The sequence below is a fragment of the Platalea leucorodia genome (genome assembly GCF_965183815.1).
Source record: "Platalea leucorodia genome assembly, chromosome: 3".
Lineage (NCBI taxonomy): Eukaryota > Metazoa > Chordata > Aves > Pelecaniformes > Threskiornithidae > Platalea > Platalea leucorodia.
The window spans coordinates 81867802-81895140 of NC_138825.1; the positions used below are offsets into that span (position 1 = coordinate 81867802).

The following is a 27339-nucleotide window of genomic DNA, read 5'->3' on the forward strand; positions in this document are numbered from 1 at the left end:
CATTTCAGTGTCAAGAATAGAAATACTTTATTATGTAAACTTTATATCAGATGAAAAGCAATTATGTTACATGCTAACCTTTAAAGAACTTACATATTTGATTTCACATATATCGTGCATTCTCAACAATATGAACATGACTGCTGTGGCCATTCTACAAATAGGAACAGGCCTCAGCCGTTATGCATATTTTAGTGACCCCTTATAATAGAAGAAAACTGTTACCTCTTACCATTAAATCTTTTCTTCACAATAAATCCATACCTAGGACTATTCAATGCATAAATTTCATCCTAAACACAGGCATTTCCAGGATCATTTACTTAATTTTTACACAGCCTATATTCTCTGGATTTTAAGATTTTAAAATATTTGTGCATCAGTTCCCACTTGGAACATCTAGATAGTATCACAGTGTCTTTAATAAAATAATTTAAATTTGAAAATTGTGTTTGGCGTCATGAAAATAAAACAAAATGCTACAGTGAATTTTAATAGCATCCAAATTTCATCATCTGTATCCCGTATATTCAAAATATCTTGTACGTAGCAGAAAGAGTACTTCCACACATGAATACTCACACATTAAATTTGTCTTGATTTTTCTCTAGTCCCAGTAGATGGAGCAGTTTTGAATGTTGCTGTACTACTTGAATATAGTAATTTTTTTCTAACATCATGACACATTTTTTTATTGCTCTTTTTCCAAATGATTGTTTGATTTTTAGTTTGAAAGCAGCATATGCTGCCCGCCTTCCCAGACAAGCGCAATCAGTTGGTAAATTAAGATGACAATGCCCACCACTGACAGCTAACTGAACATGGCATAAGTCTTTCATTTTTATGACATCAATAAGAAAGAATTACATTCAAAACCAGAAAATATAAAACCTTCCCATCTCCATTAATTAATGAATTAATCTCCGATTAACAGATCTCTTTTTTTTCCTTCCAGTCTTCTTACTCAACTTCTGTCATTACTTTCTAGTTTTAAAAACTGAATCAATACTCAGAAAAGTTAAAATAAAACCTATTTTAAAGTTGAAGTTAAAGGTTTCTGACATAATTTCCCCTGAGGCAGGCCGTAAGACGCGAACTGTTATCTTGGAAATAATGTAGTATCTTTAATTTTTTTTCTTTTTTTTTTTTTTTTAATTTGTTTTGATTGCAGTGCAGCATCCAAGGGAAAAACTTCTGAAAGTGTATATAGCTGTGGTAGTGGAAGCCAGTAGCCTCAGGCTATATCCCCATTTCAAACAGCTGCTTTAGTAACTGTTTCTGTCAGAAAAATGAGGAAATAAATTCCTTTAACAGGAGCTATAGATGCAGTTATAGCAGCAAAGCACTCATGTATACCAATGAAAACTATTTTGATGAACCGGGAAGCTATTACACTTATATCTGCCAGGGTAGATACAAGTACTGCCCTGGTCTTGTACTTACACATGTGAACATTGGCTGCCATCTGTGGCAAATCAATGCTTGTCCTTGGTATATATGCTAGAAGCAAGTTCAGTGATAGCAAGCTTGGTTTAGCTGACTGCTTAAAGCTGCAGGCAATTCAGCTGCACACCATTGATTGATTGATTGATTTTAGCACAAAAGTCTTTTACTTACCACTTGGCAGTTAGACTGGTAGCCACCGTCATTATGAGAGATTCCAAACTATGCATAGTTGTGTACATGCAGCCAATGCTTTGCAAAGTATTCATATTGGAAATGAAATGGCTTTTTTTCAGCAGTCATGTCATATGGCTCTGTTTTCAAATATACAATATATTTGTTGAAATAATGTTTGTGTTTACTGAAACAAAACTGCACTTCTAAACTGCATCTTTATTAAGGTAAATCTGAACATTTTAGAATACGCAATGCTGCTTTGATAAATGGCTGTGGGTTCTCTAGCTGTGTGCCCCAACTAGTCCAGAAGGCAGTCTTACAAGCTCGGTGTGCCTTTAGCAACTCAGCACAAGTTCTACCTACTTTGTGCCTCCCAATTTGTAATTAAAGCGTGATAGGCAAATTTAGGCTCTCTGCAGCCTGCAGTTCTTTTGTCTTCACTGGTTTCTAGTTATTGCCTTTGCTTTTGATAGAATTATACTATTGTACTATAAATTATAGCAGTTACAATTCTGTTGCTGATGAATTTGTTTTCACAGAATTCAGTTCACTTAGTGACGCCAACTCGGCCTCACTGACTGCTGTTTAAAGGCACACAAATGTTTTTCTCTGTCAGCAAAGAAGTTATTGCTCAGACTTATAAAACTCTTAAGAAACAGGATGGCATTTTGTAGCTTGTTCTCTAACTGGAACAGAAATTTCAGGATAAGGATTGGTTTGGCTGAAATAATTACATCATACAAGACTGGTATCCAGCATATATTGTTCCTTTAGCATAGTAGTTTAAAAAAAAGGACATAAGAGGATTACTGATCAGTCCTTAATGAAGTATCTGGCACTTGTATTTTCCTATTTACATTTAGATTCTTTCTTTGTCTCATTCTTTTCTTTTTTTTTTTCCTGATGGAACCTGGCTAGCTTCAGAAGGTTGGATTTTATTTTAAATGTTGATGTTATGTATTATCACAGATGAACTTTTAAGAAATCGGCCTCTACTATTATTTGCCTAGTATTCACAAGGTGCTTTATTTCACAGTTACTTAGGTAGCTCATGCTACCTATAATGTCAGAAGAAATTGCAGAGGGATTTTTGCTACCAAAAGGCCAAAACTTTTCTTAGCATTTGAAAAAGTTAATATATATATGTATTTGTAAATTTGGTATAGCATAGGAAGCTTGTTTTTAGAGAACACACAGTTGCAGATTTTCTTCACCTCTGCAGCTTAATGAATGTGGGCCAGGCATCTGGCAAAATATTGGAATTGTTGTATGTGAAAACTTACAAATTATGCACTTTTCTAAGTAATTTTATCTGGGATGACACTCAAATACAGCTTTCCTTAATTTACAGGAGATCATTGTCCTATTTCCCATGGAACAGTCAAACCAGACATCACCAAGTTGATTGGGCTGTCCACATGCCAACTTCCCCCTGCCTTTCCTTTCTGTCTTCCAGTGGAAAAGACTAGCAAGCCAGCAGAGATTATTCAAACTACTAGTTTTCAGAAACATATCTTAAGTCTATTCCTCTCACCTTAGAGGGTGAGAAAATGGCTAAAATCGCTCTCACAACAGGTCTCAAATCTGTCAAGGTGGAGGCATGCTACTATGTTCGCTTATATTTATTTAGTATGTTTATGCATGTCTACTTAAAAAATATTTTTAGGTACAACTGATGCATACGATATTAAGAAATCTTATCTTAAACATATTAAATCATTGAATGCACAATATTCTGTAGGTTAATGAGATGAATTCCAGCTGTTTTATCATTTGCTTAAGGCAGCAAGCAAACGTAAACAACATGAGGTGTAGATAATAGATTATTTTTTCTTTTGTATATGATTGTCTTAATATTTACTATATGCAGTCATATAAGATGCTAATTTTTAATACTTCTTTAGCTATAAGAATGCATGTTTGCTTTCTCTTGATTCACACAGAACAGATGGATGCTTGACTGCCTGCTAATCCACAGCTGGAATGGTTTCAGCAGTTTCCACGTTGCTGGGTTAGAGTGGCTTTTCTAGTGGACTGAGAGGGCAGCAAGAGAGGGATATCATTATTCATCAGTATCCCAGTGGGATCGCTGCCAGCAGAGATTAATTTTTTCTGTTATGCTTGTAAAACAAGCTCAGGTGGAGTCTCTAATCCTCAGGGCACGGGTGGCAGATCAAGGAAGATGCTACAAAGCTAGTTAATTTTCAGATTCTAGGGGAAACAGAAGCTCTGTTAGATGTATAAATACATGATTGCAAATTTAAGTAGCTCAAATCCAAATGGGATCTTCCTAGACATCTGGTACTGAAAATCTCTGTTTTCTTTGTCTTTTAAAAGAAGTTCTTAAAACTTTACACCAGAGGCAAAATATCTGCAACTCTCTTAATCATGAGTTATCTTTTCATTCTAATTTTTTTTTTTTTTAAGTACAGCTTTTACAGTGTATTTTAGATGAATGCCTTTATTTCCAGGTAGAAAAGACATGGTATAAGTCTGTGTAGCAACACTGAGTTTACAGCATTCTCACAAATTTGCGTGCAGTGAACATCACCAAGAAAAATTGTCACTGGCCATCCAAAAAGGGTTAGATCTGCCCTAGTAATGCATGGTACGCCCCATTCGGGTAATGGGATGTTCTGTTAAGGTCAAGTGTGGTACAAGGGCGTTTTTGCCATGTTACTCGCTGTATCAGACTTCTGGTCGTTCACGACAGAATTGTTGATATAACTTCCTCAAATCAAGCACACCAAAATACTGACAGATTGTCTATTTGTTTAATAGACTTCAAATTTTTTTCTTTTACTGACTTTTTCGTTTTCTCCATGATTACCCCTCTTCCCCACCCTTGTAATTACCAGTGTCTTCTGTCTCTGCATTACCTTGTAGCTCTTGAGTTCTTCAAAACATTGGGTCAGGTTTTCAAGCAATGTTAATCCACATAGTTACACCGAAATGAGTGGAGACGTGCCAGTTTTTATCAGCAGGGAACTACCCTTATTGAAATTTACTTGCAGCAGCTGTCACTTCCTCTTACAGTTGTGGTTTTTTATTATTACATTAAACTCTTTTAATTTAAAAGTGCTCAGAGTGAGACCAGTAGCATTGGCTTGCTGAAAAGACATTGTGCATGTAGGCACCTTCCAAGTTTCCCATCTATTTCTGCCAGTTCATATTGTTGTTCTATTACTCTGGGCTTGAGCCTCTCTTGGACAGAGGCTGCTAGTCATTTCACCGTGTGATGACAGGTATTCACGCCTGTGAACTTTTTATTCTCTTTTGTCTTTGGTCACATAGTAGTCTAGATCTGGAATTTAATCCAGTACAAAAATGCAGCAGTGTGCATTTGTGGCTCCCCACTAGGGGAGCTGCCACAGGTCAGTAGATCTGAAATCCAGTTTTCAACACACAGAGCTTTTACAGCTTGCCATTAACATATACAGTATGTATGGGCCCCATTTCACATAAAGAATTAGTAGCGCTTACTCCTGTCTCCATGCCGAGTAGCATTAACTTAATGCAGGGATCTGTTAACGTCTTCCCTGGGTCTGGGCTCTGCACTGGAAGATCCCAATGGAGGATCAAAGCCAAAGATGAAAAATGACTGATCGCTTTCCCAGGGAAAGCTGTGTGCCAAGATTTGCTATTACAATTTTTATTGCTATCATCATCTCAATCAGTAGTTGAGCCAGCTGATTCAGCCAAGCTCAGCTTCAAAACATGGACAAACGTCCAAATGGAACTGAAGCAGATTTCTCATGACAATCAGACTTTTGAATGTATACTCAGAGAGATTTTCCCAGTTTTGTGTTAGCGCATTACTGAGTTCATGCACTGAAAAGCTTTTCTGTATTAGTGCAATACCATTAGTTTCAATACAGCCAAAACCAATCGGTTTTAAATCTTTCCTATAATATGACTTGAGATTACAGGGGAAGAAAGTTGTGGGTCACTGCCCCATCTAGGTATTAAGATAAAAAAAAATGGGGTGATGATAATGCATTCAGAATGTGCAGGTTCAAAGCGTTCTCATGAAAAGTAATAGAAAAAGTCAGGCATCTTGGAGAGGTGAAAATCTCAAATATACAATTTCCAGTGATAAAACATAATAATTCTCTCACATCACTATAATTCACTTTATAAATGGAATTTCTATGATTCCATTTATATTTATTTGCTATGGTCAAAGTAACTTATTCTAGGTGAATAATGTGTATGCCATACCAGTTTCAGATGTTTGCTCTTATTTTTGTCCTACTTTAGTCTTCTTTTGCATTTATTTTTCCTTAAACTGTGCAAGTGTTACAGGCTTACTTATAATCAATAATTTAACTTAAAAAACCTGAGAGTAAACTAAAGCCACCTCTATGAAAGCTGTACGGCTTACTACTATGAAAGTACCTACACATTTGGGGGAAAAATGAATGTATTGTAAGAAAGGTTTTTATTAGGACTGGCCAAAAAGGTAGCACTGAATTATGATTGTGATCATGAACTTTATGAAATATGGACTGTGGGAGTTAAGACTTAAAATCATTAATTCATTGCTTGTTTTAATATGTTTTAGTAAAGTATGTAATTTAAAAAGGAAACTATTCTGAAACAGAATGGTTCTATAAGTGTATTTTTTACCATTTGGTAAACCAATTACAATTACTGTATTATCTATTACTGTATCTTCCTGTACACTGAAACCTAGCTTCTCTGATATGCTTAGGAAACTTTAGAAAAAAAAGGGAAATTGACTTTCAAGTTAGTATAGAAGTGCTAATAACGTTTTCCCCATGTCAAATTATTGTTATTTTATATAATCCTCCCTCTCACGTGTGCTAGCATGCTTGCATTTTCTTTTAGCAACTCCATGCTGAAGCAGAGGTCTGTAATTTAACTTTGTACTTCAGAAGTTCCCAGATCTGCCAGGTCACTCTCTGCTACTGGTAGCTAATATTGCTGACCTCCTATTGCTCTGTGTGCAGTGGCAAAGGTCTTTCAGACTCCTGACCTCTGGTCAGCAGGAATGTCATCAGTAGTTTGTAGTTTGGATGTTTTAAGTAAGAGGTGAACTTGTGAAATCTAAACCCTTCAGGGTGTTTTTAAGTGATCACTCAACTGTTTCATTGCCCTAGCTTGTACTTTTTATGATGTCTGTAATTGTAAAATTTGTGATGTTTATCATATGCAGCTATTTAAAAACAAAAATCAAACACTTGTCTGTTTAAAGTGAGAAGTCTGAGAATACAATTATATATGATTTCTCTGATCACTAACATGAGAACTTTATAAGAATTGTAAAAACTTTTAACTTGTATGTTCTTATAAACTATGTTTGTAGGTCCCATTACTGAAATGAGTCCATTTTAAATCCTGAAAGATAGTTATAAATTAATTTTTTAAAAGTACTAGATTTACATAACTGCATGTTGATGAGTTTTACGACTTTATCTCTTCAACTTCTCATGCTTAACTAGAAATTTCCAGTGCCTTCTCTGGTAAGTCTTAAATCTAGAGACAGAGCCCAGGGTAGCCCAGCCTCACTATTTTGCTCCTACCAAGTTAATTGAGTTAAGTTTACAATTCCAATTCTATACTACTTTTTTTTAATTTTTTGACACATATCTTTTATCTGTAAAAATGCATTAGCCACTAATTAGATAATAAATAAAAAAGTTAGTATTTGTTTCAAAGAGATACTGAGCAGCCCTTGCCCCTTGGATGTTGCTCTGCATCCTATGCATATCTTTGTTTTCCTTCTGTCATTTTTCCAAAAGTAGGGAGCGGAGAGTACTCCGATGGAGTACTAGAGAAGTGGCAAGATCATTTTCCTATTACCCAAGCTGGAGTGGAGAGTTAGGGCAGGCAGAGTCCCCAGTGGGAGGCATGGGTGCCAGAGAGGGAGCCCCTTCTCCGCAGCCAGGGACAGCTGCTGCCCAAGGGCTGCGGCCCTGGCTCCTCCGTGCCCCGCGGCGCAGGGGCTGGCACAGGGCTTTGCTTTCTGCCTTTCCTCCCTGCCAGCCGCCGAGCCTGGAAGGAAGGGATGGGAAAGCCCCCATGGGAAAGGAACTGCACTGCAGGGTTGGCTCTAATATGCTGGATGCCATTTGATTGCCCTGACACATTCACGTGCAGTTGACAAGGAGAGATGTTATATGGTATATGAAGGCAAGGAGCGTATTTAGAAATGGTCTCTGTGATGAATTACAGTATCATGTAGTAAATATATCCTAATCTTGCCTGCCAATTTTTGTTTTCTTCTTTTGCATCATGTTAGCCACTCTTCAAGATCTCTACAAATCTTCAGCCTGCTCTGTTGCTTAACGGAGCCTGCCAGGTGACCCTAAAAATCTGGAACATCACCTCTGCAAAGTTTGTCTTAAAAGTGTATTTTTACGTGTGTAAAACAGAGCGAGGAAGCTCTTTGTGCAAGTGTCTGCTGTCTAAAAGAGGGCTTCCAATCTAAATATCCCTGTGTTATGTAGCGGCTTCAATAAGCTGGTAGAAATGACTTTTTATTTCTTTTTTGTCTATAATAGGAATCTTGAAAAGATACATCATGTTTGTTCTTAAAACTTGTAACTAGTAATATATGTTTATAACTGTCTTTAACTGGGATATTGTCCTAGAGCTTTTATATCTAAAAGTAAAAAACCCCAAACATTTTAAACTTTGGAAGTTTGAATTATGTCCCATAAAACTGAGACCAAAGCATATACATTTATAGGCTACCAATAAACTCCCTAAAATAGGAGTTTATAATGGAATCACTAACACAGATATAATTTTCAGAGCAGTAATTCTAGCAAGTACTTCTCCAATTCCATTTTTCAATCTACTTTACTTTTTGGTGTGAGCTGAAAAACTTTTAAGTATGTGGTCAGTTTGGGCTTTTTTTCTTTTTTCCTTTGTTTTTTTAAAAGCACATGTTTTCTCACATTTATTTGTTTTCTGAATATAAATCTAAGCTTGATTGTGTTCCAGCTGCCTGCCAGGATACATCTTTGTAAATTTAATGTCTTTCCTTATAAATCAAACTCACACTTGAAAATGTGAAGAAAACATAGTCTAAATATGTTGGTTAATTTAAATAACTTTCATAATATATGCATGTGTCGTTAATGTGTCACGTAATATGGTCTTGTGCTCTTGCGAAGAGCATGGGCAAAGGAAGATTAACTTGGGAACTTTAAGCAATTTTTTTATTTTCCTTACAATACAGTTAACAGGGTCAAATGAGATTTTTGTCAGCACATGGATGGGGATATATATATGTATATATAAAAAATTGAAATAATTTCAAATGTTTTTAAGTACAGAAGTTCAAGTATCCACAAAGAAAAATTCAGAATTTGTGAATCTATTATAAGACATTATTATCCAGTTACCTACCTACTCACAAACTATCAGTATTTGTTCTTTCTCTGTTTTGACCATGCTACTTTTCTCTGTTGTACACTAAGGGTAACATAGGTATCACCCAAATGAGGACAGTTACAGACTGCTTTAAAGACTGGAGTACAGCTACTTCCTATACACCGTAGCACTATGTAGAAGTGACAGGTCAGGGTGTTGCACGAAAATACTCTGTAGCACTTTGTACAATGGAATAAAAGAAAAAAGCCAATTATATAATAATATTCTTGTTGAGCTTATAGTTGCCTATCCAGTTACTTAAAGATCAAAATATGCTGTTTTCACTTGGAAAAATAAATTGCATATTGGCATACCTTTGAAATCCTGATAGCAGAGAACTGAAATTTACTTCATAATGTCTTATTAGCGTTAATTGCAGAACAGCTCTAAAAAACACCCCACATTTATTTATTGCAGCTTATTTTTTATTTTTCATTATTGCAAATGTATGCTTTTTGCAGTCCTTCAGCATGTACTCCGACTACCAGAAGTTTATGTCATTTAAACCAAGGTTCAGGTAAAGAGGATGCGACTACTAATTACCTAAAAACGATCCTTATCTTTTCTCCTTTTTTATTATTCTGGTAGTTACTTTTAGTACTGCTTTATTGCAAGAGTTTTTAATACTTAACTTAAAAACTGTTAATTTTGGTATCAAATTTTCTAAGAATGCTTTTCCCTTGTTTCTGTCTACATTAGAAACTTGAAAGAGAGCAAAACACATTGCAGGTTTATTAAAGTTGAAAATATGGTGTGTTTGGGTTCACTGTACCTATATAAAGAAAAGGAACGTACAGGCAGGCAATCAATTCTAAAGTAGTTTCAATAACAGCATCACTAAAGAAAAGACTACTGGTTCAACTCTGGAATGTGAGAAACTATTTTTGGTTTGTTTTAGACCCTCATTGTTACAAATTAATCAACTGCTCTTTAAAGTCTAGAACTCATTAACTTTATAAGTTTTACTGTTCCCATGACTGAACTTAACTTAAAATATTCAAGTTTACTTTAGTTGCTCACCTTGATCCCATTTCTGTCTGCTCCACAAGTATCCTCTTCTTTCTTGTAGACAGACAGCAAGATGCAGTTACTTGAGATTTAAAATATTTCAGAAGGTTTACATGTGGTATACATCTATAGTTCAGCTCTCGCTATAAATCAGTAATTTCAGCCAAACATTTTGTGGGCAGAAAGAAAATCTGAATTTTTTTTAACCCTATGGAGCATAGTACTCGCCATGTTGGATACCTTATTTAAATTTTAGTTTAGTTGACCTCCTCAAATGCCTCACAGTACCACAAAACTGCAAAAGATATATTTTAAAATGGGGTGAGTTGCTTACTTTTAGAACAATTCTAACAATTCAAATAAAGGGTGATGATAAGCTGCATATCTGGAAAACGATGTTGCAGACAGGACTCTCGGATGATTCTGTGGCTGGTGTTATGCAGGAAACAGAATTTAATTATCAGAATAGCCCTTTGGCCTGGTAAAATGTAACTATCGAGTTTATGAAGGTCTACGTGTGACATTTCTCACTGGCAAAGCAAGTTACTGTCTCCTATATGACCCTGCATCGCATACAGGTCGAAATGTTGGTTTGATAGGACTCTTACACCCTCAAAGTGATGCAGCAGTCTCTAATGCCCAAAAGAAGACATTATTGGGAAAGTCCATCACAGACCTATAGAAAAGAGAGATGTGACATGACTACCAAATGCATGATTGCAGAACCCGTAGCTAAAATTCCAAGTTATCTCCCAGTATACTCCAAGTTGTGCTTAACTGTGTAGGTGCTTGTAAACATATTATTCGCACGTGGGCTGCAATAGTCCTGATTTAACAGAAGAACAAGGGAAAGTGAAAGATGCACAGCAGTGCTTTGTGGTTTAACTATAAAGTTTGTATTAAGTTTCTTGACTTTAGAATGAAGATTAATGATTGATACGTAATTTGATCTATTTCCTCACCCGTGGAAGTAAGAACGGCATTCAGATACCATGTACTAAAATAATATATATTATAGATTGTGGGGAATAGTTGAAGCTATAGCCTTTGCAGAACAGATTGAGATTCACAATGAAGAGGAAAACTAAAATGAAAAAATATTGAGTGAACAGCAGGGCCCATTTGAGGTGATTACAAAGGATGTTTCTTTATTCTGTCTTTTCTTGTGCAACCTGAAAACAGTAGCAGGGGGTTACAAGCAGAGTTCATCACAGAGTTGTCAATCACTGTCATTTAACATTTTGCAATGGAAGATGTCTTTATTCAAGGACAGCTGGGCAAATCAGAGAAACAGATTTGCAGTTAGTAGTCTGTCCAGCCTACACTAAGCAAACAAGGACAGGGCAGACATACTGGCCTCTCACATAAAAATATAATGGACTCTGCTGACCTCGGTGCCCTCCATTCAGCTTCATTCTCAGTTGTATAAAAGCTTCACTACCCATTCTCAATTTCCTTTAATTACCTACATGATGCAGATAAGAAAATGAACCTCACTTACTTACAGTCAATGATCACAAACAGGAAATTAAGTAGGCAAGTTGTTTAAAATAAGAGGAGTGTTTTGGAGGTAAATAAAACATGTGCTGGGGAAGAATTAGGGAAAACACATTTTCAGGAGTACCAATTGGTCTGGAGTGACTTGGCTGATCCTTCTTCTTTCTGCTACTTTAAACTGCAAAGCAAAACTAAGTAAAAAATCTCCTTGGTAAATATTCTTTAAAATATCTTTGAAGGAGAAGCCAGTTAAATAAAAAGAGTGAAGCAAACATGCAGCCTTCTATAGGGCTTAAAAAGATTGTGACCTTAGGTTCAGAGAATAAATGACCACAGTTTTCACAAGAGATCTAGCAGAGACATCCAGGATTAAGCAGCAGTTGTCTTCAGTCAGTCTTCACTTCTAATCTGCAGCCAAGATATGAAATAAATTAATGACATTCTGATTTTCTTTCCAAATCTTAAATTGTCTAATGCCTGTCTTTCCTTTCACATTTATTTCACAGTTTAGGTGTAGTTTCATTGTGCCATTAAAGAAAATAGAAAATTTTGTGCTGTCAGTTTCCAAGGAGGTGAAAAACAGCTATATAACTGTTTTTAGGAATTGTCAAAAAAGCTTCTATGTGTTAGGATATTGATGAGTGGATACAGCACTTTGCAAGTCAATTGGGTAGTTCTATTAGGTGTTCTAAAATTGCCATTTTTCTTTACCTCACTCTGCATTGGTTACTGTTGTGAATGTTTCATTAATATGGATTTGCAAGAAGTCTGACTGGAGATTGAAGACTAAAATGCATAATATCAAATCTATAGTTTAAGAGGAATATAAAACCCTGAACACTTTAATTTAATGGTCTCTGCTAAGCCCATAGTTCGGAAGACATTGCCCTTCAGGCTACCAAAACGACTTTTTATTTTATGACAAAAGAAATACACTCTCTTAAATTACAGATGGAAAAGATAAGCCATATTATAAAACTCTTACTTTACTTGCAAGTTTTATACTTTACAAAGATCATTCTCATTCCAAACAAGAATATGTACCCTTACATGCACAACAGGATTTTGTGGAGGGAAAAAAATTACCAATTAAGTCACAGAACTGACTCTTCAGCCTAAATTATAGTTCTTAGGCTGCTTCTGTTGAATTTTCTTTCTTTCAGAGACAGTAGATTTCCCTGGCAGGAGAATCAACATCTTTGCTCTGGCTACTAGAACAGTCATACTTGTTCCTCTCAGCCCCAAGGATGTTGCTACTCATAACTACATTTGGATTACCTGTTGGTGTGCAGCTCTTTTTTGCAACAGTGAGAAAGTTCTTAGACAGCTTTCATTTTGGCATGAATGGTATTAGTCCCACTCTGGAGCATAGAGGATAGTTTTCAGCACCTCCTTACAATTTTGTTCTTTGCTTTGATCACTGATCATCAGTTGCTTAGACACCGACTGCTCAAAATATTGAAAATATATTTTAAAAGAACCTTACCAGAGCTATTTCAAACCCACTGTGTTTTGAATACAAAGAGAAAAGTAGAAACCCTGAAAACTGAAAATGTGAATTATTGACTTCTTTATAGCTAACCTTACAATGTTTTTGTGAGCCAGCCAGGGTCGGATGGCTGTAGAAGGTCATCTCAAATACTAAGTCCATCCAATGAATGTATTTCACTGCTTTTATTTTCTTCTTCTCTAACATTAAAATCAGCTATGTGGAAAAAAAATTTTAAACCTATAATTGTGTGAATATTTGTGAATATTTTACTAGCTATTGTTTTCCCACACACATGATTTTGATAAATAAGTATGCTTTCTAAACATTAAAATGCTGCTATTTTAACAATGAAATCTAACTGTAGTAAATTAAATGCATATACTTTTAATGTCTCAGTAAGGAATAATAATTATTGTGAAGTTAATTACAATGGTTAATTTTTTTTAATTTTTTTTTTTTTAAAGAATGCTGAGGAGTACACAGATCTGCCTGTGAGACACAATGAAGATCAGATGAACAGTGAACTGGCAAAACATCTTCCAATTGAAGTCAATCCCCATTCATTTGACAGTTCACACACAAAAACACACCTCCTGCTGCAAGCCCACTTCAGTCATGCCATGCTGCCTTGTCCCGATTATGCAACTGACACAAAGACAGTGCTGGACCAAGCGATCAGAATATGTCAGGTATAGTAAAGCATTTCAATATTTAACTCTTGTTGTTTTACTATTTATTGTTAGTGAGTTGTAATATTTTGAATATAGAAAAATCTGAAGATTTCTTGCAGTCTTGTGAAGAACTGGTACCACACGGTATGATACCACTTTGTTTAGGGAGGAAGTCGGTGTCCATAAAGATGCCCACTTTACAGAACTGGAGGTAAACAAACTTATGGTAAAAACTGTGGTACCCTGGTTGGAGGCAACTGTTGCCATAGGGCTCGCTTCTTCTTTCATATGCAACAGCTTTCTGTCTCTGTATCACGGAATGTTGTACGTAAGTCATTCCTGCCTGGGTGTGCTCTCTGCAGATTGTTATGCTGACCCCCAAGAACCTGTCTCCCATGGGTACTTTTATTTTTATAGCACCCAAAAGTGCTGTAGTCACTGCCAAGCATAAATAAAACATGTTTTGAAATGTGATTTGGGATGGGATACAGGGTTTTTCTCCAGCTTGTGAAAAGATATGTCTTCTATTTCCCAATTATAATAGAATCAAAGAGCACGCTTTTAAAAACAGATTTTAAACTCAGTCTGGAGGCTTGTGACTTTAATAGTTGTACTGCAGTTGCAACCCACAGAAACTAAACTGACCATGGAGAGTACTGGTAGCAAGCGATCACATGCACAGCTGCATGCCTCAAAAGAATTTTAAAGCAGCAATTTGAGTTTGGAATAGAGTGCTGCCATATCTGAAAGTACAATTACAGTTACAGCAGGAAGGGTGAGCTCTAGTTGACACAGAGAACAGCCGCCCCTCTGATTCTGCCAGAAAGGAATAACATTCTCTTTAGCAGAACTGGACAAGGACTCATTCACAGGTTCTTGAAGACCAGGTAGCCTTCAACAAACTATTCTTCTTATCTTCCTCAGTTCCATATCTGTAAAATAGGGACAGTAATTCTTTCTTCCTGCAGTTTTCGTTTGCTCAAATTTTAATATCCTCAGTGATCTACATGTCAACTATCAGAATGAGGCTTTGATCTTGTTTGAAGCCTGTTGGCAATACGGTAACTGCAAACATCACTGTGTCAAGCCTACCAGTTTGTAAAACCACTCTATAAGAAATTATTAATCAATGCTCTAGACAGACAAAATACCATGGGCAATTCAGTGTCCAGTAATTTCGGTGAGCCTTAACCTTACACTAGCAAGACCTGCAAGCTTGTAATACTAATATCGAACAAAGCAAAACTGAAATTAAGAAAAGGAAAGTAAGAAGCAAATAACACCACAGATGTTATTGCTACGCAGTCTTAAACTTGGCAACCAGCAGTGCTTGAATGCAAGTCTACTCCAAATATTTCAAATCAATAAAATCATGGTGCTGAAAGCTTCAGTGTAGGAACAGTTAATTATTCATAATACTCAGTTATTAACAGAGAACAATGTCACTTGCTCAAGTGAGAAAATTCACCTTTCTTTCAAAGAAATCACATACTTAAAGTTCATTTAGACGTTTAAGGAATTAGCGTTTGGGGGGGTTAATTACATATTTGGAAAAAAATGTAAATTAAAGATTCTTTTCAATATTTTGTTCAATATTTATCGTGCTATGCTAAGAAATGTATTTTTTAATCCTGTTACTGCATAATAGGTGTTTCAGAAACAATAATCACTCAGAAGAAAAAACCCTAAAATATTCAACAGTTCCTTTAAACTGAAGTAGAGTTCAGCAGAATACCATTCCATACTGTGCCTTGTCACTCCGGCCTTCGGTTAGCTACGACATAATGTTACATACACAGTCATCTTTTTTTAAAAATAAAGATCCTCTTTTAAAAAAAAAAAAAAAAGAAAAAACATGCAAGCATTTTTGTATTTTGAAGTCGGCACATGGTTTACATCTCTTGGGAGAATATTTGTTCCATCTTATTAGTCACGCTTTCCAAATGGAGGTTAAAGTTCCCAGAATCTAAGCAATAGACAGGGTTACACTTTCAATACTGGTTGTTACCTTTTTCCTTAGCACTGACCTGCTGATGAACTCTGGGTCAACAGAGGTGGAAAAAAAGATGTTAGTTGTGAGAAAAGGAACTGAACCATAGAAGGATCCATTGATAAACATATTCAGTGGGTGATGTTCTCTGTGTGTGTGAACACGCGCTCGCACACCACCAAACGTAAAATTCAGCAGTGAGATGGGAATTGGTTTTTGAGTTATGTTGAACTTTTGTTTATTTACTTACAAAGTACTTTAGGTGTTAAGGTTGTATAGCTAACCTTCAAACTGTGACCTGAACATAAACTGTTATTTTTGCTGGTGGGTATGTGAATGACAGACTTTCCATATCAGTGCTGCTTTTCTGTTACAAGAAAGCAAGATCTGTCAAAGAGCTTTTACAAGTGGTTGTATCTCGGTACGTACAGCGGGCCTCCATCCCAGCTCCCCTGCAGAGCAGGTTTGCCATCTCTAGCCGCGATACGTAAGCAAGCCTCTTCTCATCACAGGCTGTTAAACTTCTCCACTCTTCTGTGCTGTCTTTCACCGGAATCAGCCTTCTCTCCCATGGTTCCTTTCACGTCCCACCTATTGCGTCCTCCCACCCGTTCCTCCATCCTCTGGGCCTCTTTCATTGCTAGTGGCTTTAGGCTGAGTAGTGTTAACGGTCAGTCAGAAAACTATATTAACAGCATCAGGTAGATAAATGTAGCTGATGGATTTCAGGTAAGATTCCACTCTCTTCTAATGAAAAAAAATTATGCAATCACTCTTAAATTAATTTTCCTGAGATGTCTTAGAAGTTTTGGTCTTATGTTAGAATTCTGTTCATCTGTACTCATGATGAAAGACAGAAATCATAAGCATTTAACAGAATTTGAGGAGTCATGGTGCTGGCTCAATAAAGGAATGTAATTGTTAACATAGAAAATGGAAGAAATATATTCTGTTACAGTTTTCCTATAGTTAGCATTTGTTAGGTATAGATGGAGTTCATTATAGCAAGATAAAATTTAGTATCTATTTACCCAGTACGAAATACAGAATTCTTTCCCTTTTATTGCAGAAATATCAGGAATAGCAATACGTAACCTTCTGGAAGGTGAATGCCCATCTGCTCCCACACCCGTCCCTGTAATGAATGGCCACTGAGGCATTGACTAGACTGAAGGAATGTCCCTGCTCTGCATTGAAAAGCTCAAGTCAAAAACTAACAAGTTTGTTATCAGTGACAGGCTCTCATAGATAAAGCACAGAAGGTTCCCATGGCTCAGAAAATCTGCCATGACTTCCTATGTGACATTGGGCAAGTCATTTAATTTTTATTTGCCTCTGTTACCTTTAATACAATTACAATAGACTGCGTATTCTCTTCAAGCCTAGCACTCTGTCTGCATTATTTTTACTAAGAAAAGATAGAGGTGTCAGTAAGACGGTGCCGAGAACTCCAGTAGCTGCTCAAAATAAAACACTTCTCCACTTCTTGCAGAAGAACATCAAAGAATAAAAATTCTAATGAAATTATTTGTCTAATATTTTTATAGAATATAATTATTATTATTATAAAGACAATACCCCACCTTTTTTCCTATCTCTGATTTAAAAATATGTAAAACAGACTAATCTCTTTTTTACTTCTTTTGTCAAGCCTTATATTTTGTGACTGTGTATTCAGCGATCAGTTCTTACTCTGCTGTTCTAAGACTACTGCCTATATTTGCATTAATTGAAATGGATAATCGAGGCAGTAGTACCGTCGGGTCTCAGATTCAGCAGGGCAGTCTCTTCTAGGAAATAATGTGACAGTTGCTGGCTTTGCATTGGGATTGGTCACAAGCCTCCACTTGTAGTATAATCGTTGATAAAATATTTTAATATTGCCAGGAGCAGGACTGCCATGGAGCTCAGCCTTAACCTTTGAGAAGTGTTTACCTATGGATGTATTAAACGCATCTCAGCAGGGTACCTGTGCACTGAGGAGATGGACACGAAGCCAGATTCCAAACTGCGGAGCAAAGACTAGTTTGCACAGGAAACCTGCACATCCCTGAAACGAGGACCTTGTAATGCTGTCACTGATGGCCTGCCTTTCCCCATCCTCCAGAGAATCTAATTTTGACAGGAAATAAAAAACGCTTTAGGTTAAGTACTGCATTTCCTTAGCTGGACGATGATGTGCATAACACCGCCTTACCCATTCTAAAATAGTTGAAGTAAATAAGTTGTTTCCAGTCATTTAAATGGCAGCTTTTGCTACAGTTCTGCTTATGAGAATTGTCTTTGTGGTACATGTTCAGAGTCATCAAATATTGCACAAATATGCTGCCCAATTCAGCTGTCTTTTAAGAACTAGCTTATGTACTAAATGCTTACTCTACTAAACTGCAGACTGTTCTGGCTGATGGTGGGAGCTGTATCTACTCCTCCTCACACGAAAGGTATTTTCCAACCATATCAGCACAGCTGCAAACAGCAGAGGTGCCCGAGCGGCAGTTCCCGGACTAAAAGAACGAGAATGTCCCTCAGCTCTGGCCTTCCCATCCTCCCCAAACCTCCTCAGTTCATACTAGCAACTAAAACTATTGACTTGGGGAGCCGTACCCTTTGGATCATTTGTTTTCCTGCCTATGAGGAAACAGAGAAGTTCTTAAAGATCCTAAGTGTATTTTGAGCTCCTGTGTTGTCTGTTGGTAGTGCAGGTGTGCCCATTACTTGCTGCAAGGTGGTGGGAGTTAGAGGAATGGCCTACTTTACAGTTGTGTATGTAAGATTTGTCCAGAAGTGCCCGGGGAAAGAGATAATTGCTTTGTTTAATGGGAGCACTGGCGACTATAAATAAATGGGCAGCTTCACTGAAGGAAGGGAAGAGAATCAAATTAATTTGAGAATGCAGAGGTTTATTCAGAAACAAGTGAAGAGCAGAGGCCATATCTCTTTAGCTACTACGCGTATTCTTTGTGTAGGTGGTGATATTCCAGTGATAGCACCATGTTTGCAGTTTTACTTAAATACTGGCTGCTTTCATGGTTGGATGGCTATTATTCCACATTAGGAGAGTGGAGATAATAGAATAATCAAAAAACTTGTAGGGCATATACTGGTCAGTAATGCTTATTTATAGATACTAAGCAGCAATGGATAGCTTTGTAGTGAAAATACTTGGGCATAGGAAACGTTGAGGTGGAATTACGTGCTGCCTGCTTGTGTTTTATAGGTACATATGTGGGAGAAGGGAGGGTTACCACTGTGGCAGTGGCGTTGGGGTTTTTGCTTGCTGTGGATAATTGGTGAACTGGTGTATGGAAGCATCTTGGTGACAGTTTAATGATCATTTGGTGCTGCTTATATATAATCCCTCCCCCACCCATGACAAACCTTTTCCCAGTTGGGGCTGGAGGAAATGAGTAATGCTTAACCCATTTGTGTGATCAATTCACTTAAGCAGCTACTGTGAAATGTTAATCACAACTTTAATTTGTACTGCATTAGCATTTTGATTAACTTGTAGGCTTGCTAGCGCACTTGAAGCACTTTTACTCGTAGTTACAGCTCGGAAATGACTTTTTGATTAATTAAGTTTGTTAGACAGCAGCTGAGCTTCCTGAATGCTAACCTTATGGGGCTAAAAGTTCAGGACAAAGTTACTGGGAATAACTGTTGCTGTTGAAAAGGATTCTTGTGAATGCACTCAAAATTTTTTAATTATTGACAAAATATTACATTACTACTTTGAAACGGGCTTTCTACTCTAAAGAGAGCAGATTTATTATGAGAAAGATGCTGTATATTTTTCATGAGTTTGGTAGACTTGTGTAAGATTTGGAAAAAATGCCATCTTTAAGACATTGTTTATGTTTAGGAAACTGGGATTTCTTGCCAAGTGATTTTTCTCAAAAACATTTCATTGTATTTACAGTTCACTAGCATAGTAGAGAATATGAATGTATTAATTACTAATTTGAAAATAAACTGGATATTGGGACTCAACAAGTTCTGAACATGTTGGGTTCTGCCCTACCAAGTTTATATTGCTGGTATCACATTCCATAGCTGCTTTTATCTCTGTAATACTATAAAAAAAAAAAATCAGTAAGAACCCAAGGGTTGCACTCCACTAAATGTAGACAGTAAGTGATTTGTCCTTTCCCTGGTTCTGATCGTACTAATAATGTTACTATGGAGGCTAAAGGATGAATACTGGGATAGGAATCTTACAAAGCAGCTAGGAAGGTCATAATTTGCATACATCAGTGAGACCTTTATGATGATGGGAGAATGAAGAATTAGTCTCTCGTAGGGGGTAGCAGAACATATGGAAGAGGGAGCTGAAAATGCTTGTAAAAAAAGTGAAGGGAAGGGGGATGCAGAGGGCAGTATAAAAGGAGTGCCTCCTGAATAGGATTAATTACATCTTATTCACTATATCTGTGATAAAGTACGAGGGGGGGTGGTCTGTAGGCTGAAACTATACAGCTGTATGAGTCTGATTTAACTGATCTGAAAGAACTCCTCCCCCTCCCCAAATTAATACATTTCTAAAAAGTAATCTTGGCCTAGATCTCTGAAGTGCAAAGGTTCTGTGGATACCTGTTTTACCAATATAACATACAAAAGGTAGTGACTGTAAAACCCTTTTTTAAGACTTCTTCAAATAAATTCCAACTTTTCAAGTCAGTTGTTTCTGGGGCACATAATTGAAGCATCGTAATCATGATTTATATAAAAACATGAAACTTATAGTACATGGCATGCTTTAACATCTGAAAAAATATTTTACTTGTATTAGTATGCTCTCAAGTCACATGTGGATCATAATATAATATTACATATTGGAAGGATTCCTACATTTGAAGCATATGCAAAAAAGATTTATTATTATTCTGAATTCATAGTTTTCAGGAAAATGGGTAAAATGCATACATTTTTGCATATTATTATCTATAAATATTTGTCATATAAACTCTGTAGTCCTAAACAGCTGTAATTAGGCACCGCTTTAATGATTTTAATAGGTCTATGGATTTAAACTCCTATTTCTAACTGAAGTCTAGTCCTAGACAACAGAACTTCTATTAGCATGCAGCGAAGACGAGAGTGGGGATATTTTGATTATTTGATATTGGAATACTATACATAATAAATTCAGGTACAAAACCCCACCAGCCTTAACTCTGTTTTTTGATGTAACTGTGCAATGACAGTTTAAAGTATTTTAGTCTTACACAATTTATTTCTTTTAAATTATTGTTTCCTTCCTTAAAGCATCACTGCAGAATAAGACTTGTATTTGTTTGGCCAAGAATGTGTTGGATTTACTTTACATAAATTTTCAAGTCTAAAGTGAATGTCGTTCTGCACAGAGGGCTGCATACATTAGTGTACCAGCCTTCCATTTCCCAAATGAAGGCACTCAAGAAAGTGTCATAGTCTGTGAAGCACTGATACAAAAAATAAAATTAATCTTTTAAGAGTGGAGAAATTTGAGCCATGTAGCTCACTGTGAGTACTCCTGCAGTTTCAGCCCCCATCTACCAAGTCATTCCCACCAATGGCATCACTGTAGGCAGTCAGCTTTTAGCTGAGTAATGACAGATGTAATTCTCAGCCACAATGGCACTTCTTACATTACCTTAGTCTCCTTAGCTAGCCTCTGTATCCAGAGCAGTTATCGTTGTTCATTTAGCTTCATTGCCCCTTGCCTTAAATACAATATAGCCACAAAATATTGACATTTATATTTACAATGTTTACAATTACATTTATATTTACAGTATTTAAGTAGAAATGCTTAGTATATTCAGAGTTATATGACAGGTGACTTCAAACAGAAGAAGAAATTATTCCAAGCAGTAAGTATGCAGTCTCTGTTAATAAGATGCAAGCTGTTTCATTTTAACACTTCAGTAACTTATCTTAAAGGAAAAAGCTATTTAAGTCATTTGAGTAGATCAGAAATTCTGCTAGTTCTACAGTCTCTGTTCCCCTGCCACCTACCCAGTCATACAAGAGTGATCCAGAATATCTGGCTTTCAAATGAAGGATGTGAAAGTAATACCAAAACCAGTGTTAAAACTCTGCAAAAAGTTTCTAAAATAAAAGATATTTCAGTTGCCAGACAAGTCTCCTAAATGGGTGGGGGGCGAGGGGGGTGGATATGATCATTATGGAACAATTTAGTATCTGTTATTTTGAGCACATATTCAGAGTGCTTAAAAGCACCAGAGAAAAGCAATGTCTTGCTGTCAGTGTGTTTTGCTATTAGTGTTTAGCTATCAGTGATTGTGCCACACACTCGCCTCTCCCACATCTTGCCTCCATCTTTGCTACCCCTCAAGGCAGGGAATTATAAACCATAATTTAAATTCCGAGCGTGGGTAGTAACTCTGGCTAAAAAGGGACAGACTGTAAAATCTTAGCTTCATGTTAGACCAGAAAGGTACAATTCGATCAGTTTAAATCATAGAATCATAGAATCGTTTAGGTTGGAAAAGACCCTTAAGATCATCAAGTCCAACCATTAATGTAGCACTGACAAGTAATTCAGTACTTAAGGATAACCAAGCTCCTGAAAATAAGATGATGGAAACCTGATAATAGATGCTGAGGGTTTTGTATTAATGCACTCCTGGCATGAAGAAAGAAATAGCAAGATTTTGATCCAAACATTTTGACATTCAATTCTGAATATCATCAAAATGAAAATTTTTGCCATACCTGACAGGTACATGTACATCAATCAGTTACTGAGCATCAGCATTTTTGTCCTACCCTCGCCATGGTTTATAGCTTGTTGCTTCCCGTGTTGGTAGAAGCCAAGCTATTTTTGATAATGACAGACAAAATGTTAAAGGATGTGTCACTAATTGCTATTATTACTTTGTCGTTGTCCAAGTATGACACTTGAAAGGCTTAAAAGCTAATGCCATCTCCGTATAGGCCTCTGCTTTTATTCTCCTAAGTGCAGGAAGAGGCCCGAATAAGATGATGGTAAACATATTTTTCATTATAACAAGCAATATTTCCCTTGCCTCCATCTGTTTACCTCATCTTTTCTACTTTAAGTTAAAAAGTGGTAGGCTTAGGGCTTTTTTTTTTTTAACTTGCTGGTTTAGAAAAAAATATTTCTATGTTTTTTCTGTAAGTGAAAGCATCGTTATAGTTCTGTTGTTTCACTTCTTGGACTCACTGTCCTCATCTCTTACTTTTTTCTCTATGATGAAATTATCCTGTGTTGGCATGAAATTCTGAGGCTAGAAAGGCAGATAACCAGTTTGTGCCATTTCTCAGTTTAGAATAATATTCTTAATCTGTTCCAATCTTGTCAGCTATAAGATATTTAGAAATTACTTATTTCTTTGCCAAATAAGAGTTAAAGTTAAGGAGCCACAAATTTCTGGAAAATTATGCTGGTTTGTAGTTAAAAACAACAATAACAAACCAAACAGGCAGCAACTGGAGAAACTAGAGAGACTAAATGTTATTCATCAGACAACGTAAATATTAAATACTTATCATTTTTTCTTTTGTCTCTTATATTGTTTTCTTTCTTTATTTGCTACATTTTATATAGCTAATTTGGAGATAGGGGAATGACTTAATTTGTTGCCTTGAGTATTTATAGGAATTTTAATAACCATTTAAGTATCAAGCATCTGTGTGTTTTACACTTAGTGGAAAATGAAACGTGTGCAGGTTTCCAAGGCAGCAGATGAAACCAGCCAACTTTACCATTGTTCTGACTTTTTCACAATGTCACTGTCTTGGATTTCACATCCAGATAGAGATGCTGTGAATAAATTCTATGGGTGAAGAAGCAGAAAATAAGGAGGAAAAGAGGATTTGCCATGTGGATTCATTATAACAATGTGGAACACAGAGTCTCACACACACAGGCTTTCCTTACTCCCTACGGGATATCTATCTGTAGGCCTCTATCAATTTCTAGGAGATTTTCTAGGTTGAAAGGATCCTCCAGTTAATTTCAGTGTATAGCTTGTTTTAGATTTATCTTTCTCTTACGTCTTCTCTCTTCCTTTTCCCCTTTTCAAACCTCTGTTAAAAGGGGTGGGGGTAGGGGAATAGATTTTTTTTAAAAAAAAAAAGAAAGAAAACAATGAAAACAGTGTTATGCATGTATCCTCAGAAGCATTTTTATGAAAATACCACTGCTTCATGCTGACTAAAAATACAACTTACTCTATTCTTCTTGCTGCTCATGGAAAAGACAAGATATCTATGCATCCATTGTTCTTCACGTATATACAGCAGTCTCGTCATTGAGGAACATGATGTTTCAGGCTATGTCAGAATAGCAGAAAGGAAAGAACAAGAATCAGGCAGTGGAGAATAGGAGAGAGATACCATGCTGTCTGAGCAACATGCCCAGAGACACGGACTGTACCATGTGTAGGCTTCAATATACTTTAAAATGTGGAAGCGGGTAAAGAGCAACTCGCCCTGTACATTTAAAAGATGGACTTCACTCTGATACATGCTGAGAACAATTCCTTCTCTACCTGACTAAAAATCACGTGAACCAACACATAAATCTACAGGCCGTGAAGCTGCCTCTTTCGAACGTGACTTCTAACATACTTTTATTTTCTGTTGGGTAAAAAGAATGGAAATCACCTTGGCAAGCCAAGTTAAAAGACAGAAAAAAACAGAAAAAAACCACTAATGTTGTGCTGTGAGGTACTATTTCTAGGGTCACTGGGAATGCTATTAGGGTGTTTCAGGGTCCTATGGCTCTTCCTTCAAAACCAACGAGTTAAGTGTTAAATCTAGATCTTTTTCCACAATTCATGAGAAATGAGACAACATTTGTGTAATACAGGGTAACACTTCAAATATTTTTCTAAGTGTCACTGATCTTATCGCCCTGATCTGGAATAAAACCTGTTGAAATTGCATTGTAAACTGCTAAAATAAACTGTGTGACTGGCCGGGACTGAAACTAACTTGTGTCTTTAAACTCAGTATTTCTCCAGAATCAGTTTCATTTAATTGAAATAGCTCTGCGTGTGTAAACAACTCCTTTGTTTAAAGAAGATTTCACTGTTTAGTTTGCCTTAAGTAAATGCTGCCTTTTGTTTGTCTGTAAAACATTTGATTAAATGTAAAGACTTACATAGACAGCTTCTCCTCATTACACTAGTGGCTGGAAAATAAGTTAAAATGATGCAGGTATCTGCTGTCTAAGGAAGTATCAAACAATACCGTTTGTCTTTAAAACAAAACCACATGGAAACATCTTAAGCCTGGTCCTAAAATCAAACTACAGCTCTCCTAATATCAAGAAGATGGTATTTAAAGAAGTGTTGAAACTGTTCAATATACCAGACTCTTTTCTTGCTCTCTTAAAAAACATTTTCTAGTATTTTAATCAAACTCCAAATTTCCTACATGGCAAACCACTTTTAAATACATGACTTTCTATTGAATTAGAGTGTTGTAATATGAAGACCCACACTTTATTGTGATTGTAATGGTATTAAGCAACAAAATAAGCAAGACAACTATCATATTATAGCATCATTTTCTTCACCAGCTGAAATGCTTCTATGAATAGTAATAACTGTTTTCATGTACTCTAGACGGGGTGAAAAGTATATGTTAAAATAACTGCATTTACTATTAAAAAAAATTATGTTGAAACCAAAAACTCATTTTTGATCCTTTCTCCTTTGGAAGAACTCTTAAATTCTCTTTCAGACTAGCCAAACAGAATTTAAGTCCAGTCAGGAAAGAAGCAAGCATAACAATTTTTTCATGTTGATAGGGCCACGTGCAATGCACAATCCATAATGAATTTTGCAGATTTAGATCTTTATGCTAGTGATACTTATAGCATACCTTTTACTTGTATTGTCTGAAACATAGTAGGGGGAAATGGAACAGAAACTCATGGAAGGCAAGATGATCATTAACACTTTAAAGTGTGATGCGTAACTGCATAGGGTTTTTTTGTTTGCTTGGGGTTTTTATGTACTTTGGGAAAGGTTTTCAGATTCAGGATAGAGATGCCAAAAGAGAGACAGCCAAGCATCCCTCATCCTCAAGACAATCAGCTGTTTACAATGCAAAGGGTGAAATCCATGTTATTTCTGACTGCTCTTTACCGTAGGTAAACTATTAGCTATTTTGTAATCTTTCTTCAAGATTTCAGGTTAGGTGTCAGTGTTGAACAAAACCTCAAAAATGCTTATTAAGCTAAATTTTAGGGGTTTTATCTAGTCCAATTCAAGAGTCCTTCGGTTAAAATGGGAATAATAACTGCTACCAGTAAGTGGCTTTAGTATTAATTTTTGAACAAATGTAAATATGTTGTTGTTGTTGTTGTTCTTAAATAGTTCAAGGATTTTTGAATAAATATGCAATTCTGGCAAAGCTCTCATGTCAAAATATAAACCAATACTGCAGTTAATTGTAACTTCTTCCTTTAGAGTAAACTTTGAGATTTACGCCTTTCATTCTGAGTTGGATTATGTAAAAGAGAGGTTATTTGTAAGGAAAAGATCCCACCTTCTGCTCTCACCCCCAAAAACATGGTGTAAATTACATTTTCAAGGGTAAGAGTTGATGATGATGATGATGCAGGATTTAATCCATCTTTTTTCAAGGTTCATTCAAAAGGTGCCTACTGCCAGCAGTAGAGGTTGAAGGAAATTCCTATGTTGAAGGCCTAGAAATTCCTGTATGTTAAACATTAAGTAAATGCTTTACTTGTATGAACCAGGTACACAATTATACTTGCATTCTCTTTTTTTTTATATATGTCTCCTTTGATTAGGCAATGCTGGATGTTGCAGCACATCATGGCTGGCTGGTGACTGCTCTGAATATAACCAATCTGGTGCAGATGGTGGTTCAGGGTAGATGGATACATGACTCTTCCCTGCTTACTTTGCCCAACATAGAGCTACAACACCTTTACCTTTTTCGGTATGTAATTCTTCTAACCATTTGCAGGTTTGCAATTTCATTCCACCTCTGACTGCTGATTGTGCTTGAATGTCATTGTTGTACCCGAGAACGTTCATTAAGGCACCAGAAGCAGAACTCATTCTTTCACAGGGATGCTTTCCCAAATGGAGTTTCTGTTTCTGTTTTCAATATTCATTGATTAATTAACCCCCACAGATTATTTTGAGAACCATGATTCCAGACAAATTAACAAGAGATCACTGGAAAGGTTCCAAGTCCTAACAAATCTAATGCTGTACATTAATTATCTCTTTTTTTAAATCCATTATAAAAATACATTAGTATCCATCTTAATATCATAGATACTGCTAAGCTCTGTAGATGCCTAGGCGATGCAGTAACTAATGCTACCCAAAAATAAATGACCAGCATTTAATAACAGAAACCAGTATCAAGTTTTACCAGCAAAACAACTGAAAACAAATGTTTGCTCTCCCTCCCTGGGCATATGTTTTGCTGTCTGTATCAGGAAGTGGAGCCAAGGCAAAAGGAAGGGTGTGCATGGAGGTTACCAAGGACCTATCGAGTGTCTTCCCGAACTAATGGCTGCCTGCGAAGGAAGAGAGAATGTTTTTGCTTCCATTGTGGACAGCGAATTGCAAACAGCACACATTTCACAGGTAATACTTTCTGTCCGTGGTCATTATCGATGTGATTGGAAAGGAAGA

At 36.4% G+C, this 27339-nt stretch overlaps 1 protein-coding gene across 6 annotated transcripts in view; it reads left to right on the forward strand.

Annotated features, from left to right (window-relative positions):
• The window catches only part of ASCC3 (activating signal cointegrator 1 complex subunit 3), a 284668-nt gene that overhangs the window by 248626 nt on the left and 8703 nt on the right, over positions 1 to 27339 (forward strand). For 5 of the 6 annotated variants that reach the window (XM_082307043.1, XM_082307044.1, XM_082307045.1 and 2 more), the window contains 3 exons: positions 13486 to 13710; positions 26478 to 26629; positions 27141 to 27291. In XM_082307043.1, the coding sequence (XP_082163169.1) occupies positions 13486 to 13710; positions 26478 to 26629; positions 27141 to 27291 (528 nt within the window). Of the gene's footprint in view, positions 1 to 13485; positions 13711 to 16751; positions 16830 to 26477; positions 26630 to 27140; positions 27292 to 27339 lie in introns of those variants that run through there. The other variant, XM_082307047.1, reaches the window with a different exon arrangement.